Source organism: Glycine max, chromosome 2 (genome assembly GCF_000004515.6).
Source record: "Glycine max cultivar Williams 82 chromosome 2, Glycine_max_v4.0, whole genome shotgun sequence".
NCBI classification, from domain to species: domain Eukaryota; kingdom Viridiplantae; phylum Streptophyta; class Magnoliopsida; order Fabales; family Fabaceae; genus Glycine; species Glycine max.
Window position 1 is genome coordinate 15375772 of NC_016089.4, and position 17969 is coordinate 15393740.

General features: G+C 30.8%; 1 protein-coding gene across 2 annotated transcripts; it reads right to left on the bottom strand.

Moving 5' to 3' along the window:
- Positions 1 to 644: 644 nt before the first annotated feature.
- Positions 645 to 6601, bottom strand: LOC100787166 (serine/threonine-protein kinase Nek4). Of its 2 annotated transcripts, none has more exons than XM_006574999.4 (15): positions 6394 to 6601; positions 6239 to 6305; positions 5963 to 6028; positions 5551 to 5597; positions 5384 to 5429; positions 5187 to 5267; positions 5039 to 5081; positions 4856 to 4905; positions 4699 to 4780; positions 4527 to 4576; positions 4233 to 4306; positions 3277 to 3328; positions 2047 to 2511; positions 1048 to 1683; positions 645 to 959 (listed from the first exon to the last, which is right to left on the bottom strand). In XM_006574999.4, the coding sequence occupies exons 1-14, from the start codon at positions 6477 to 6479 to the stop codon at positions 1063 to 1065; spliced, it is 1830 nt and encodes a 609-aa protein (XP_006575062.1). In that variant the 5' UTR covers positions 6480 to 6601; the 3' UTR covers positions 645 to 959; positions 1048 to 1062. The 2 variants fall into 2 exon arrangements, with proteins under 2 accessions (XP_006575062.1, XP_003518907.1); XM_003518859.5 differs by having other exon boundaries at positions 645 to 913; positions 6394 to 6600.
- Positions 6602 to 17969: the final 11368 nt, after the last annotated feature.

Sequence of the window (17969 nt, forward strand, 5' to 3'; positions counted from 1 at the left end):
TTGAATATTCCATTTCTCCAAATATACCCCATCCTTTTTTTATATCTTTTTTATTACCTCATATCTCATCATGCTTATATTTTTCTTTTTATTCTTTTTTATATAAAAGTTCTTTGTCGGCATCTTATATGAAAATTTTAAATTGTATTTAAATGTTATTTTTTGATGCACTAAATAACTATATGCTTGGAAATTAATGGAATTTATCTTTCAAAAAAGTAAACGAGAAAAGTTTAAAGTTCATCTATTAAATGGTATATTGAGCTATTTTTTCATTTTGAAGCCAATGTAAATAATAAAATAGGTTTAAGGTAAATAAACTATACTAATCAGATTGTAAAAAATATATTTTTGTTCCTATGATAAGTTTTGATATGAATCCTTTTTCTTAGTCATATTTAAGTGATTTAAACTCGTCAAATTTATTACGTGAGGTGATAATAATACATCATTGAAATTTAAATGAGTGTTGAATTTCAAAAACATTTACAATAAGAGGTGGTTTGTCTGAATTTTATTTAAATAATTCTAAAGCACTGATGAGAAAATCATTAACTTCAGACTATTTGTGCAAATGCTGCAGAGAGGGGACATCTCAGAAAATGCCAATGGTGCCACCTAGATCAATTAAGAGCAAAATCCGATTAAAGAAGCTAAGCTAATCTTTATATTGTAACATATATAGTTCAACATTAGATTACACTGTTGCTAACGATCATAAAAGTACGTCAGAAATACTTGGACTATAGTTTCTTTGAACCTTGGTCAACAAGCTGTTTCCCTCGGGTAACTTATATAGTTCAACATTCAAAACCACTCCAGGACTCTTCGAAGTTCAAACCTCTGCAGTTGTAGGAGCCGTACGTGCACTGAACTCAACCAAACTCTTCAACAAGACCCCTCTTGTTTTGATCTACTAGTGAGAAAACTAACTTCAGTTCAAACTATTCGTGCAAGTGCTGCGGAGTGCAGCATATCAGAAAATGCAAATGATGTCAACTAGAACAATAATTATAAGCTAACTAGCTAAGCTACTGGTAAAATTACCTATAAATTTACACCTTAGGCCACAGTTTCCTTGAAGCTCTTGGCCAACCAAATAGCAGTTTCTCTAGGGGAAACCTTCTCAGGACCGAATGGCTTCAACAACACCCCAAGTTCTTCAAACCTCTGTTGCTGTAGGAGTCGTGCAGAAAACTCAAGCAAACCCTCCAATGCCTTTGCGCGTTGTTGGTAAGATGAGGTGTCAAATCTGTGCTTACGAGACTCAGCAGAGGAGTGGCTTGAAATAGCATGTTCAGAGCATTCATTGCCATGTGAAACTGGAGCAGCAGGACAAGCATCACTGCCACTGGAAGGGACACTGGCCTTGTCCACAACTTGGATTGTACACTTGTCCTGTGTGATTAAGCAGTCAGCACTCTTTGGCGAACCAGAAGAGCACTGAGCTGAGGTTGATGAAGTTCCACAAACAGGAAAGAGAGAATCCTCACAAGAAGCCAGAGGGAATTCAGCAATCTTGTCAATTCGCGGTGCATTGACAGAAATATCAGGAGAGTCCACACCTCGAAGAAGACCAACATTAGCTCTATAAGAGGTGATCATGCCCGTGGTTCTGGTAGGCAGTGGAAGGGAAGCTCTTCTAGTTGGTAGGGTGAATTTACAACCTGGAGTGGATGGAAGCTGAAATGATAAACAAACAAATAAATTGATATACAACCTGGATTCTTCAGAAACATACATACGCTCCATTAATTCAGGCTAAGGAAACCACACCACAAATTAAGCCCCACTGGAAATTAATACGAAATTATAATGTAATGACATTTGACATTGATAATATAGAAGTACCTACGTGTATTCACACATGCATGCATGCTGAACCTAAATGAAACATATATGATACCATGACATGATTCAAATGATAATTCAGGTTGAGAAGTTAATTCAATCGTCTCAGTACAGTCAAATTGTTTTTTCTCTTTCCTTATTTCTTGTGTCATCAAGATAAACACAGGTATTGAGAAGTGTAGAACTTGAACTTACTAACTCACGCTTGGAACCAGTATGGGATATCTTTGATGGTATAGTCTGCCATCGGGGAGTGGCATATTCCTTAGCTGTTCTCAATCTTGGCATCCTATCAACAGTTGAGGACTTTGTGTCTCTTGATTTGTTAGAATTGCATTCTTTGTGGACACGGCCAACAGATAGTTCATAGTGCTTCTCTTTTGAACAAGTAGAGAATCCTAGTGCTCTTTGAGTAGAACACACAGAACCTAGCTCAGTTCCAGAAATACTAGGATTCAAGGCCCTGTCATTGCTGAATGAGAATCGTTTGCCTCTGTCAGACAGAGTAGAAACAGATCCTGGCTCGACAAACTGAGTCCTCCTTACATAGTTTGAGTCAGACCACGGGAATGGATAAGTACTTCTTCTGGGGTTATTTAATTTCAAGTGAATTTTAAGAATGTAAGGTTGAAGATGCGGATGATTTAGTAACTCCGCAGCCTGCCAAAAAACAATTGCACTTAATTTGTGTTGAATAAATCCACCAAAATGAAGTTAACCAAGAATAATTTGTATAAACTAACTATACGGGGGAGGGGAAGAACAAGTACACTTCTGCAATTATAGGAAGAAATTTGTTCAAATGAAATTGTTTTAACACTTAAAATTTCAATATAAAATTCTTGACAAGCACAGGAATAGACGAAGGGAACAAACGTAAAGGCTGGTACTACCTTAATACATATAAGGTTACGTAATTAACAAAGTTACTGCATCCAAAGGTAAGCTCAAAAATGTAAACCAAATAAGTGGTTCTATAAGCCTCTTGACAGGCATGTTAAGCAGAATTGTAAAATAAACATAAGCTCCTGAAAATCCCATACATTTTTCACGTCCCATTGTACATTTTCCAGAAGCCAAGCCTAAACATAAACTAGAAAATGGTTCAAACAATATACATGGAGCTTGAAGGTACTATGTTATATGATTAGAGCCTGGGAAAAAAACACTAAGGGAACAATCAAGAAGAATTGCTCCACTACCTTATACCACATAAGATGAAAGCTAAAAGCCTAAAGATTGCAAAATCAAAAACTAAGAAAATGAGACCACATAACCGGCTTGTATTTATCACTCAAAGACAATACCATGTACAGACAATGATATCTCATATCTGCACACCATTATTTTTATAGACTAGTTTCCATTAATCAATCCACAATTACATCTTGACAAATACAAAGAAATAAGCAAGAGAAAACATACACTAGGCCGAAGCTCTGGATTCTTCCGCAGCATACTCTTAACAAGCCCTCGACTGAAATAAGGAACAGACATTATTAAAATTGCTGCAGGCATAGACAGAAACATAGCAGTTGCATAGAAGTAGGCATATAAGATATACCAAATGTTCGTAACCGAATGTTATAAGCATAAGGCCTAATGTTACAAGATTTATTTTATTTTTCTATTATTTTTGAATAATTTTATATTGGATGATTTACTTTAGCTATTACACTAATTAACATAATAAAAGTATAATGTGTACTTAAGTGTATGTTTCTTTTTACTTTATTTTAAATTTGATTAAAAATATTTTAAGATATAATATAAGATTAATAGAAGAATACAATATGAAAAAAAATGTAACAATTCAAACTAAAAATTATAAACAAAAATAAAAAAGTTTAAAATTAAATAAAAAATTAAAATTATAACACCTCAAAATATATTTTTGCCCATAAAATAAAATTGAAATTTATATACAAGTAACATATAAATATATTTTTTTATCATTTTATATTTTTTAGTTACTTTAACAAATAATTTTACTAAACAATTATGATTTAATAAGTTTGTTTAACAGTGTTCAACTTTTAATTAACTTTTCAACTAGTTTTCACAAACATAACCTAACCCTCATTAGTAGTAATCATTGTTATTACACTGATTGTGATCTTTGAGACCTGTTGTTTTTCTATGTTCTGTTTTTGTATTATATTATCTTCTCTTTGGAACCATTCAATGAAATGCATCCCTTTTTCCCAATTATCAATTCAAACAGATAACTTGTGATTTGGTACTTGGATCTAATCCTCATGTGAATGAACTTTATACTTTTACTTTATTACTTGATAACGACCAATGCACTTGCCATTGTTACCAATCAACAGATAAAGAGTCTAATGAAATAAAAAATTACAAGGAAATAGAAGACTTACAAAGAACCAGAATACACTGTTGGTAGTGGAGCCACTAACGACTTGTTTATTTTGTTAATCAGTGCTTGCATATCCTGCTCAAATAAACGGAGAAAAAAAGGACTGATTCAATCTGTGTTCCAAAATGAAATAGCTGAAACATCACCATGGAAATTAATGATGCAACATAATATTTGATGTTTCAAATGAATTATTTGTATCCCCATCAAATTTCCCTCAATATAAAAAGTTTTGCAAATAATGCTTCATTAAAAACATTAAAGAAAAAACTGCCAGCCATAGACAGAAACTTACAAGAGCTTTAAAAGCTGGCTTGTGAGCAGCCATTTCATACACACAGCATCCTGAAAATTATTATAAGATGTAACCAACGTCAATTGCAGAAACAAAATACTGGAAGATGGGAAAGGAAAGGGTAATTAAGCCTAGGCGATCTCATGATGAATACAAAATAAACCTATCTTACCCAAAGACCAGATATCTGACTTAGAGCCATAGGGTATATCAGCAAGAAGCTCTGGGCACATATAACTTGGAGTCCCCACTACCTAAGCATAGAGCAAAAACACACAGTAAGATTTCAGTGAGAGTAATCAATAGAATATCTTGGCTATAACACTCACTGAAGACGCAAGATCATCGCATGTCAACATTTTAGCAAGACCAAAGTCACCTACATCCAACATACACAGCATAAGTATAGGATACTAAAACAAGGCACAACAACTTAATTGGAGATGTTTAGACTCCAAACACATTCATGAAGTGCAAGTGCAATTTGAGGACAGAATGAAGAAAGCCATTACCTAGACGTATATCTTGATCTTTAGTCAAGAATATATTTGAACACTGAAAACAACGTGGATAAAACATCAATATAAAGTAGGTCATCAAAGATTTTAGATACTAAGAAACATAGCATCTTCAGTAAATGAACTTAGAGAAATCATTCACCTTGACATCACGATGAAGAATATGATTTGCATGCAAGTAATCAAGTGCCATCAGCAGTTGAACCAGCAACTTACAGAGCCTCTGGAAGCAAAAATTGATAGATATTAATTAGATAAGTTCCATAAAATTTCCACATAGGAATGAAAGAATGAAATTTATTCATGCCAGGCTCAAAGTAAAAGGAATTGCTGCAAGACCTCTTCAGGAAAATGAACGCCATTGGCCTTTTTAATTGCTTCCGTCCTGCACAACAAAGAAATTATAGAAGGGCAACTTATGTAGCAATTAAAAGATAAAATGTCTTCACATATGTTCTGAGTTCCTCAAACACTTAATTTAATATTATAATGAAATCACGACTTACATATCTCCTCCTTCACAATAGCCAATGACGATACATACAAAGCAACCCTGGAAGAGCAGATACCAACTTGCAAATTTCAGAATTAAAAATTAACCAATAATTATAAACCCATATTCCGTAAAAAAGACAAAAAAAAAAAAAAAAGAGGCTCCAACATCAACATCATCATTAATTAATACGATAAAAGCACAACATTTGTAAAGAAATAAGCAAATATATATATATATATATATATATATATATATATATATATAAAACTTTTCCAGTCCAAAATAAGTCCTATTTGTCAGACATGAACCAAAATTTAGACTCATGGAACTCTGAAGTGAAGTAAACAAAAACACTACACAGCAAACAAAAAAAGGCAACAAAATTAAAAAAAGTTTTGATTTTTATGTTCTTTAAAGCTGACCTTTTCCACCCAGGAATCTTTATACTCTACAATAAATGGATTTCGAACTTTAGAGATAAGCTCCATCTGCAAATTGCAAAACAAGGAACAAAGAAAGCATCTCAGAATCCTCAGTATTGGAAAACAAGTAAGCAGCCCATTCCACATTTTAAAACATAAGCCAAGAAATAGAAAAAGCAAAACGCACACTAAATATAAGTACATTTAAAACAAAATGAAATAGTGAATAATATAAAGCATAAAACTTATAAAGGTAGTGTTAGTACTTAGTATTACCTCCTGGTGAGCAGATCTACGAGTTCTGTCAGTCTGGCGGGCAAGACGGATCTTCTTAAGAACATACCTAATATTACAAACACAAAAAATGATATATGAAGTTAGTGTGTACAAAGGAAACACCAGAGAGACACGATAAGAGTGGGAGGGCTCACTTTTTGTTTTCGTGTTTGTGCCTGACAAGTAGAGCAGAGGCAAAGGAACCTCTTCCAATCTGTTCTAGAATTTCGTACTGCTCCATTTGGACTTGAACAAAATAAAAATGGAACCAAGTTGAATGAAGCGTGGTGTGTTGTGAAGTCTTTGATTGTTACTTAAGGTTTATGATGTTATTCACACAGACAAGTGAAATGTTTCGGTCATGTGTTTAAAATAAATAAATATTTGTGTATTATTATTCTTTATTTTTCTGTGTTTCTGTTGAGTCCTTTTCCCAGAATACGCTTTTGGACTTTGACCCGCTTCTGTCTTGCTCCTGCTCCTATTTGAATTTAATTTGTTTCTTTTCTTTTGCCGCGCTCCAATAAATTATCCACAATCAACATTCTTCTTACGCAATGCAATGAACATAGGCGTGGTTGGTTTTGCCAGGAGAATTGATTCTTAAACTATAATTAATTTGGAATATATTTTTAATGTTTAATTTTATATTAATTGTATTTAGAATTGATTTGGATTGAAATAACTTTTAAGTTGAATTTAAAATTTTATATTAAATTTTATTTATACCTTGATTTTATAATAAATATTTAAATAAAAGCATAGAATATTTATGCCGGTGGAAGGTTGGTCAAGGAATTGGAGTTGGCCATTAATGTTACACTAAAACATCGTTCGTGTCAAAGCACGGACTAATAGTAATATATGTTGTTTATTTAATTATATTAAAAAAATAACAAACAATATCATTCAAGTAAAAATTTCAACCAAATATGATATTCCATATACATATTATGATGACATATTATATAGGTATGCTATATATATGTTTAGCACAAAAATAAGTTTGAATTACAAACATTATAAGTAAAGATTTGTATGTTTGATAAAGGGAATAGATGTGTATTGATCCTTCTTGAAAAAGTCAGGATGTTGAAACTTGTAAAAACGTTGGCAAAGTTAAATATGTGGTACATTATTATTTGTTGAAATGGGAATTAATATGATGAAAAAGAAGTCAATCAAAATTTAGATGGCTACCAAATGTAGGATGTCTTTTTGCATGTTTCTTATTGTTTTATATACAAAATGAATGGCATTAATTGTAATGCATATGTAGCAATAAGAAAGGTCTAGTACGGACGTCGAATTGCTTGTTCCAATGTGTATCATTTGATGGGTATTTTAGTTGGTTGGTTTCTGTTTCTGTCTCGTTTATCTACTTGATGTACCTGTCCTATAATTATTGGGAAGTAAGAAAGTCCATATTCAAAGTATGAAAAGTGGGAAAGCCAGGTACAATTTACACGTCTAATCTAATAAAGATAAGAATCAATATGGATTAATATTTATAAAAATTGAAAAGTCTGGCAAAGATGATGATTAATATTTAAATATAACTGAAAAGACATATTTGATAGATAATAATATGAATTTTGAAAAATTGAATAAACATAATGGAAAGAAATATCAATGGACATAAATATGGATTAAATATAGCTTAGCATAAGAATGAATATGTTTTTGTAGACATATGTGTTTCCATTTGAGAACAACAAAGACAATTTTAGATGATCATTGAATCTCATATTTGAACCTGCAAGTAAATGGATTCCAATGCTATATTAGTATTAGGAATATATAATATTTAAGAAACAAAATAAAATAGTTCACATAAAAAAGAATAAAAAATCTTTGATGTCATTGGTTGTCGAACATATTGTATATAGATAGATCATGTCCATATGCTTTACACAGGAAATATTTAAAAGTTAAATAGTATACAATATCAAATTAACCTAAATTTGATCTGTTTTGTAATAGAAAAAAAAACAATTTCTTTGTCAATTGGACTTAATGAATAGAATGCATTTCGTGATTTTTTTTTCAAATTGTATCATTAAGTGTTTGTTTTTAAATTAAAACACAATTAACTTTGAACATGTCTTTTTTTTTTGCCATTGTAAACAAAAAATGTATTTAAACGAACTCAAATAGATACCAACCAATTTTGAATTCAGTATCAAGTGATGCTGTTAAATTTCATGAATTCTAAACAAAGGTTTGTATGTTAAATTTGTTTCCGCAATAACGAATAATTATATAACAAATATATCATCAAACTAGAAAGTTTCATGATAGGAAGTCTCACCACGCATATTAGTCTCCATACATTGCTATTTCTCATTCTTGCATATCACAAAACATAGGTAAATGTGGACCTATATGCTAGTATGAAAAAGGTAGACCACATGTAATACAACACATACAATTTATGATTTACAATTGAATCAACTACTAGTAGATGCAACTACACTTTCATAAGACTTATTCAAATATGACAATGATTATATTGGAATTAAACCTGTTACCTGTCTCAGCCTGGTTACTTCACCTAACCTCATCATTTTAGCATTATGCAAGAACTCGTCCCCAAAGCTTCATTAGGAATACTGGCTATATTGTGATTGATAAACACTTCCTTGATCTGATAGTCTGCCAGCATAGAATGGCGTACCTACATCTAATATGCAATCATCAACATTACCAAATTTGTGTTTTATGAAGATGTAACAAAAGATCATGGGCAAATCTGATTGTTCCGATAATTAAGTGGTTTGCTACCTATTATGGAATTCTCGGATTTCTGCTATATCAGTGTTGACATCCAACTTCGACCCATGCTTGATATTTTTGACACTGAGAGAATACTTGTCTAGCAATCATATTATAGTTTAATGTAAAACACAAACATATAATGAATTGAAGCAAATCTCAAAAGAAATAGAAACTCCATGATAATGACCTTTAGATCTTAGCAAGTGTTAACATAACCACCAATGGCTTTCTATCAATATGATGCTTCTCTATAGCATCATCAAGCTGAAGAGCATATTCCTCCCAGACAGTCATGATCATCTCACCATCACTATAACCGAAAACATCTACAATTAAACATATTAAATATTATAAAAGAAGGCTGCCTCAAATGGCAGATATCTAACAAAAGAATGTCAGAAACAATACTTGTTATCCCTCAACTTGATTGTAACTCTATATATAGGATTAATTGTTTTACGCTCAATGACTTCGACCACAACACCAACAATATCTATTTTAAAATTACGACACAACGCAATCGTAAGTATTCTTGACAAACTATAATACTGTCCATTCTAGCAGTTTGACTAATGCACATACCCACTAAAGTGTCACGGGGTCCTACCCCAACAATAATATCAGTAAATCGAGTAATAACATGGACATTAAGAGGAATCTCAGGATGTTCATCCTCCTTAACAGAAGTAGTTTTCACCAAGTAAACCAAAAATGAAATCTTACTCACTTTGTATTCAGAATGATTCTCAACAACCTTAATGTTCTGAATGACATATGCAGAACCACAACGCAACTATGACTCAAATTCAGCAAACAGTTATTGCCAAAGAGTGGTACCAATCTTTGCACCTTGTAAGAGTTAACAATGAAAGTGATCAATGCAAGAAAGCAGGAAAAATGAGTGTAGTCCATTACAGTATGAAATCTCAGCAAACACACCGTTTGGTCCATGAACACCATTTTTATTGCTTGTCTACCATTGTGTTTGTTAACGTGTCACATATCAGTGATTCATACTGCTATCTTCCAAGTTCCTTTCTTGGTATGCAATTCAGAGATCATGTTTTCCTTGCAAGACATTGCTACGAACATTGCTATAAATTAATTCCTCACATAACATGTGTTCAATCCAGATATAAGGTCTCCCCTTATGTTTGCAAACAAACAAAACTCCATACACAATAAGAACAATTTGGTTTATATACTGTGGGGTATCAAAGAAAACAATATAGAAAATGTTATCGTACACTTAGTGAGGCAGCACTACATCCCAAAACTATCAATTAGACGAATTGAAAAAAAATTAAAAAAAAAATATTTTCTGCCAAGGGTTCATGAAGTAAGAGAATCAGACCACTTTACCTTACATTGTGTAAATACCCTGTCCGAAGCAGATAATGGAGAATGAGTAGATCGGGCAGCTCTTACAACAAATTGTGAATGGGAACGAAAATACACTCAAGCCCGAGACAAAACCCATAGATCGAGTGATTTGAGCAAACATTGCAGAAAAAGAACACTGCCTCAGTATGTGTTGCAAAGAGAGAAGACAAAAATAAAATAGAGGAAAGGATCGAGAAGCTCATGGATTTTTGACCTAAAAATCGCGTGTTTATGAACTCGTACTCATTGAGTTAAATCGTAAAGTGAAGAAACAAAGAAAACAAACCTGTACTCATGGAGTTTTGAGATAAAAATCGTAACATTTGTGTGGTTATGAATCGATACTCATGGAGTTTTCAGCTCAGGGTAGACAGTGAGTTCTTCCACCTTCTCTCACTTCATACTGTCTTCTTTCTCCTTCTCTCACTCCAGGCGGTATTCTTTCTCATTCTCTCTCTGAACTCTGCCTACAACACATTGGAAGAGAAGAGAAAAAATAAAACATAGCGTGATCGAGACGTTTTTGGGCTGGAAAATAGATGCATAAGATATTGACACCTTAGCAAAGTAGGGACATTGGTGTAATTTCAATACATTGTCAGGGCCTTGTTTGTATAATAATAGATGATTATATTACAAAATCTCAACTAAACGCAAAATGGTATCAGCATTTCATTCTTGGGGGCATCTTTGGACTTGACTATTTTTTTTCATAAAATAATAATTATATATTTTTGAAAAGTTGCTATCCAAAATCTTCCATTCCAGATTAAATCCTTAATTAGTTCGAGTTGTTACTTAATTAATTTGACTGTTGTTTGTGGCCAAAAAGGCATTTTGCCAGTTTACTATTTGCCGTATGAGTGCAAAAATGTCTTAACAACTAACTGCATCTTTGCATCTTTATATTAAAGTTTGCAAACATAATTTTGAATTAAAAATTATATTGGTAACTTAAGTTTAGATAAAAAGAAAAGTTTACTATAATATGATTATGTTTGGATATTTTTACTTGATGTTGCTATTGGATAAATACTACTAACTAGAAAATAGGTTTTTAAACGAAACCCCAAGTCGTTTATAGATGAAACTCAGTTTGAACTAAAATATTGACAAAAAAATAACTTTTCAGGACAACTAAACATAAAACATAATATATTTGAGGGTCGAAAAGTATGTTTAAACCAATCAAATGGGGATCCAAAGATTCCAAACATACTCTAATAAGTTATCAAATTTCGTTTAAAGTTGCAATTGTGGTCTGAATTTTGTAACATATTGCTCACTTTTAACTATTAAGATTTAAAGATATTTTTTATTATTTAAAATATAATATTTCAAATTTTTTTATAATCTTTATATTTAGCAAAAAAATTAAAGTAATTTGAAACTTTTATTCAAATATATAAATTTAATCAAAATGAAACCCTGTTGTTTAAAAGAGCTTATAAGTAATTTATTTGAGTTTATGAAAAATACTAAAAATTCACATAAGTTTTTACTAGTTTATTTTACAATTTTTTGGTGTAATTTACTAAAACATTTTTTAAAATTTATTCTAATATATTTTATAGTCAGATTTATAGTATGAATTCTTATGAAATAAATTTATTAAATTATATACACAAATACATCCTTACGAGTTAAATCCAATTTAATTTCTTTTTTATTTTATTCACTATTAACCCGGGCTTCTTTTGTTTTTGTCACTAACCTATGCCTTCGTCTAGCTGCCGTTTTCTTTTCTATTTGTCGGGCTTAGCTGCTTAGGTCCCGGATGTATTTCTAGAAATTTTTTTTATAGTTGGCATGTAACCTCAATTTGGGCAAACAATGTTCTTATGGTATGCTTCAAGCTACCTAACGGGCAAATGGCCCATATTTTGACCTTCACATACAAGGACACTCGAGCAATGTTTAGAAATTTAATAGTGAATAAAATAAAAAGAAATAGGACATGATGAAAAGAAGTAAAATGGATTTGAGTGAAATATAGTTTTTTTTTTATATATAGAATGTTTGAGTGAAGCATAGTTGCAATGTCCTTATTTGAACAATTTTATAGATAGAAAAAAGAGTAATAAATTAATGATAACTCATACTCCTACAAAGAAAAGGACAAAAAGGTCACTAAATGAAATGTAATAAAATGCATTTTAAAGTTTCACTTTATTCATTTTCATCCTATTTTAAACGATATTAAAATTAAATATTTATATCATAATATTACATTTTATTACATCCCATTAGTTCGAACAATGTTCAATAGATATTCACATAGTAAATCAATATCTAAATCATCCTTAAAAGAGATATCCACATCTAATACCTAACAATGTCTCAAACATGATTGATTCTAAAGATATTAAATTAAGTTTCATTGAAACAATTTATGAGTAAGATCTTTCTGAACTCCTAAAATATAGGTTGAATAAAATTAGGTCAATTTAGTCCTACCTGACAAGTCAAGTTGGACTCCTAAAATATAGACACAAAAAAATTGGGTCTATATATAACTTTACCATATTAATTATTTTAATTTTACTTTTTTCTAAATTTATATATATATATATATATATATATATATATATTATTTTTACAACAAATTATATATATTTCTTAAGACATTGTAATTAAATATGTTTAATTTCCTTTATTTTCAATTAAGTTTAATTTGGTCTGACGGTTCAATATAGAATTAGATTAGGCCAACAAAATTAAGGTGCAAAAAGAATTTTGGGTTCGTTTAACTTGATCCACTTTCACACTTTGGTTTGTTAGACTCGACCCAGGCCCAGCCAAGCATCTCAATTTGTCAACTCTAATGTTTAATATTAAGCATTTAAATCCTGCACCTCCTATTTTAAATCTTGCACCTCTCAAAGAAAGTTTAATGAACAAAAACGTTCCCGTGTCTTTCTTCTATCTTCTTTTTCTAGTAACACGTGTTGACCATCCACCCCCCGCCGGTCGTCCCGCCTTGCGCTACCCTCCACCACATCACAAATCTGAAGCTTCTCGCATAAGCTATTATGAAATAGGAAAAATAATATTTTAAAATAATTATTCCAAGGATGTCGGAACAACTATTTTAAAATAGAAAAAGTTCTTTTTGAAAAAACTATTTCGGGATGAGATTTTTTTTATTCTAAAATAATTATTTCAGAATACATTTACATTTTCAGAATAATTATTCCATTTTTTTTTTTAATTTCATTAATAGTTGTTACAAAAGTATATATATGTTTTCCTAAAAGTGTATTAAGTTCAATTAGTCAACTTTTAGTAAGGTCCCGAATGTTGAACCAATCCTCCCCAAGAACCTATCATTGCAGAGTTCAATAGGTAACCTAGGGATTCTGATCCACAAACCACTTTATTGACCTTCTCAGCATTTATAAGGAAGAAGGGACGCCACCTCTGAACAATGATATAATGGTCCGCTACAATCCATGCATGGACCTTCATAGATAGCATGCTTGTAGTCCTCCTCCGTAGAAACTGCACAAGGTAACATGTCTATGATTTTGATAGACCCATTCGAGTCCTGTGTCTTAAAGTGAACCCAAGTACCCAAGACTTTCACCACAATGTCTTAAGCCATGGTTGGGACCATGCTTGCCACTCTTCATCAGAGAGACCAACTATTATCATCCTTAGCCTCCTTACCCAGCTCGTCTGACACAACCCCATCCTTCTCTATGGAACCCTCATGGTTAAGTAGCTTATCCTTATAAGGTGTCTGAGGTGCCATCTTCTAGCTCATTCATTTTAACTTTTTTCGTGCTTCTCACAAAAGGATCCTTTTTCCTGGCTTGACGGCGACGCCATTTCCTCCTCAGACTCGCCGCTAGCGCTCATATTCTACAGCAAATGTTTTGTTATTGTCCACTAAATAAATGCAACATTAAATACGAAAAAATTACCTTAACTGAAGGAAATTGATATCCACCGTCCTGGTCATCAGACTATCATACGTCGTGCTTTCTACCAATCATTTTTTTTTGTGTTCAAACATGTCATTCACACCTCATAGGAGTTTCGTTCTCACACATTGCTCATATGAGATGCTCTACTTATATAAATACGAAGTACATTGAAACTAATTTTCCCAACTGTCTCATTTAACTTGTTACTAAACATTAAAACACAAATAAAATGTATTAACTCTAAAACTTGATCTCCCTCAAGTTGGATGGAGAGTGTTTATATTAGCATTCCCAACTTACATATATACTAAGCTTGAAAATTTTGACCGAGGCAACATTTTTGTGAAGAAATCTGTCAGCTACTTAATTAAATGACAATATCAATATTGTATTGTGTTTGGATCTCTCATTTGAAGTGGTATTAGTTGGTAGTAATTATATAGTAGATTTGTTGTAAAACAATATTAACGGAACTGAAACTTAAAAAGGTTGAAGAAGTTGCTATAATCATAGTAGTAGTTCACTTGTTATGTTAAACATGCAAGTGATTTGTGATCGACCTCTGCGGAAGATCGAGCCACAACTGGCCTATTTGATTTCTATGATATAAGTTGTCTTGGTGATATGAATTGTTGGAAAAGTTTAATCGCCCACGAAAGTTTACATTCATCTTTGAAAGGAGATGGAAAATTTTGAAAGGTATTGAAAATACGAGAGGCATTTGATTGACATTTATACATTTTATTAATATATAAGTCACATATATCCATTTTATTACTATATAAAAGGGGCCCTGTAAAATGTTGAAGTATCGATCCGCATTAAAGTCCAAGAGAGAAGAACAAGTGTGCTTGTGGTTAATTGTGGTGAGAGAGGGACTCTCTTGTGAAAAAGAATTTATCATTTCTTATATAACTCTTAGGTATTCCAATTTGTATTGTGATAGACAACTTATGATAAGTTGTCATACTTGTAATCATGTTCAAGATAATAAATGTTTTTGTTGTAATATTTATGTGTGAACGTAAATAATAAGTGTCAAAGAGTATAAACTTTTGTATAATCTATTATTTTTTATGTAACATGTTTATATTTCTTCTCATTTTTAATTAATTTTTGTTGTGTGTGACTTTCCTAAAATAAAAAAATAATAATGTATCAAAACAGTTATTAGATTAGATTAAGAAGTAAGAACCATTACTTTAATATCAAAAAATCACTTATAAATTAATTAAAAGATCGAAAATAATAGTATTTTTTTAATTTTAAAATAGTAAAAATAAAAAATAAACAAATTAATTTCAAAAGCTTGAAAGCCACCGTCCACTATACTATGGGCTATCATCATCATCACTACGAATGCTACTTCAGTGTGAAAGCACTATATGTGGCGTTAGATGGATCAAAACAATAAACCTTTTCAGTTGTGGCTGTTAACTGAGTAGTACAGTTATGGCTCTCAACTTGAACCAGATTTCCTGTTTTAGAAATTAGTCAGCAAGCTAATTAAGATGATAATATTTGAGCATTCACATATTACAAAGTACAAACATTTTATTAATATTTTTATATCTTTTTCTATCATATTAAATTATCAATTAAATTAATAAATAACTCATCTTTCATCTCTTTTTCTCTCTCTTGAGATGTAAATACCTGAGAAGTATAAAAAAAATATTTTTCAACTAAATTAATATAAATCGAACTTAGATCTCTTCAGTACAAATATAAACCATTAATTACAGTACAAGAGCATGACTAATTTGGGTTTACACCAAGATATAATCGATAATCTTTTCCTCTAAATTTGAATTTAAGACATTTTTTTCAAATCTTTATTGACTTTAAATTTATAAGAAAATAAGTTATGTATATGTAAAACAACTTTATATGATCCTTTAATCAACCATTATCATATATGATGAATTTATTAATTTTGATAATAAATTTTTCAAAATTATACCAAAAAGAATTTATGAATATTTGTTGGTTATTTTTCCCTCAAACATGCTTAAGAGAGTTTTAATGAGATTCGGTGTATTAATACTTATATAATCACATCTTAATTGATTGACCGTACTAATAATGCATAGACATTAAACTTTAAATTTAATTTATTTTTACAAAAATAACAAAAAGACATATTGATCCTAATTGTGGAACTAGAAATTATTATGAGATACGGAAAATATATTAAAGGGGAAAATGTCTCATTATGATAATTAGGTGGGGTCAATAAATCAGCATGGTTAGAGATGGCAGAATTACAGCTGATGCCCTCTTTAGAAGATCCAAATAAGACGTTTCTAATTGTGTATGGGATTGGACGGTTGGACCATTTTTCAACTCAAATCATTTGTGGTGCGTGGATTTGTACTGATATCGATCACATCCCTTTCGATTTTTTCCAGTCACAGGTGGTGGTGGTGGTGGGTTATAGTTTAGTACAATGTGACAAGTGACAATAAACTAGGAACGTAACTGAAATTGGTTCAGAACGAAAGGCCTCAAGAATTAGTAAAGAATTTGAAGAAAGCGTGATGGTGTGTTCTAAAGCGTATCATACCTTTCAATAGTGTCTCTTGTTTCTTTACAACCACAAAAAAGAAATAGAAAATTATATATTTAAAGCAACAAAGGGAATGACGAGATATGGATGGAACAATGCAGGTTATAAAGTTGTATATATGTACGCACACATATCTGTGATACGTATCAAGAAATTGTCGTGAAAGCACGCATATGAAGTAGCTATTTGCTAGGTGAGATTACCTTTTTCATGATTTTCCTATCTTATTAATATATATAGTTCTCTTTGTTAGATCCTGATGCATTTTTTAAACCCTTATTTGATGCTGCTGGTGTAGAAAATAAAACTGATCTAGAGTGTGTCATTATCAATTCACATTATGATCTCCACTACCCTTTGCAGTCAGTTGTAGAAAAATTAGGACCTTGGCATACACATGCGCGCCAACAACTTGTTTATATACAATATGTAGTATTCTAATTAAATTTTAAATGGTTAGAAAATGTTCATATATATATATATATATATATATATATATATATATATATATATATATATATATATATATATTAATCGTGAAATTGTATATATATTTTTTGAAAGAAAAATATTTTCAAGATAGTAAAGTAATTTTCATTGAATGATTCTATTAACAAATAAATGTTTAAAATTGAGATATATAATTTATTTTTATTATGATTTTTTTTGTTAAACAAAAAAGTTCATAATTTTTAACTTAAAAGATAATTATTTAATATTTAATGCAAATTATGATAATAGTTTCAATAAACATATCCATTTAATTATAATAAGGTTGTAATTCATAAATAATAGAATAACTTTTGATAAAAAGTGTTTTCAATTCAATAATTAGCTTGTAAATAATTTTGATAATAATAAGAAATATAAATTAAAAAAGGCGAAGGGTCTAGAAATGTGTAATATAATAAATAGACATAAATTAATAAAAGTTGGGAATTGAATATATATATATATATATATATATATATATATATATATATATATATATATATATATATATATATATATATAATATATATATATATATGACTATCTAAACCTTTGTCAATTTTATTGGTAAGCAAGTTGA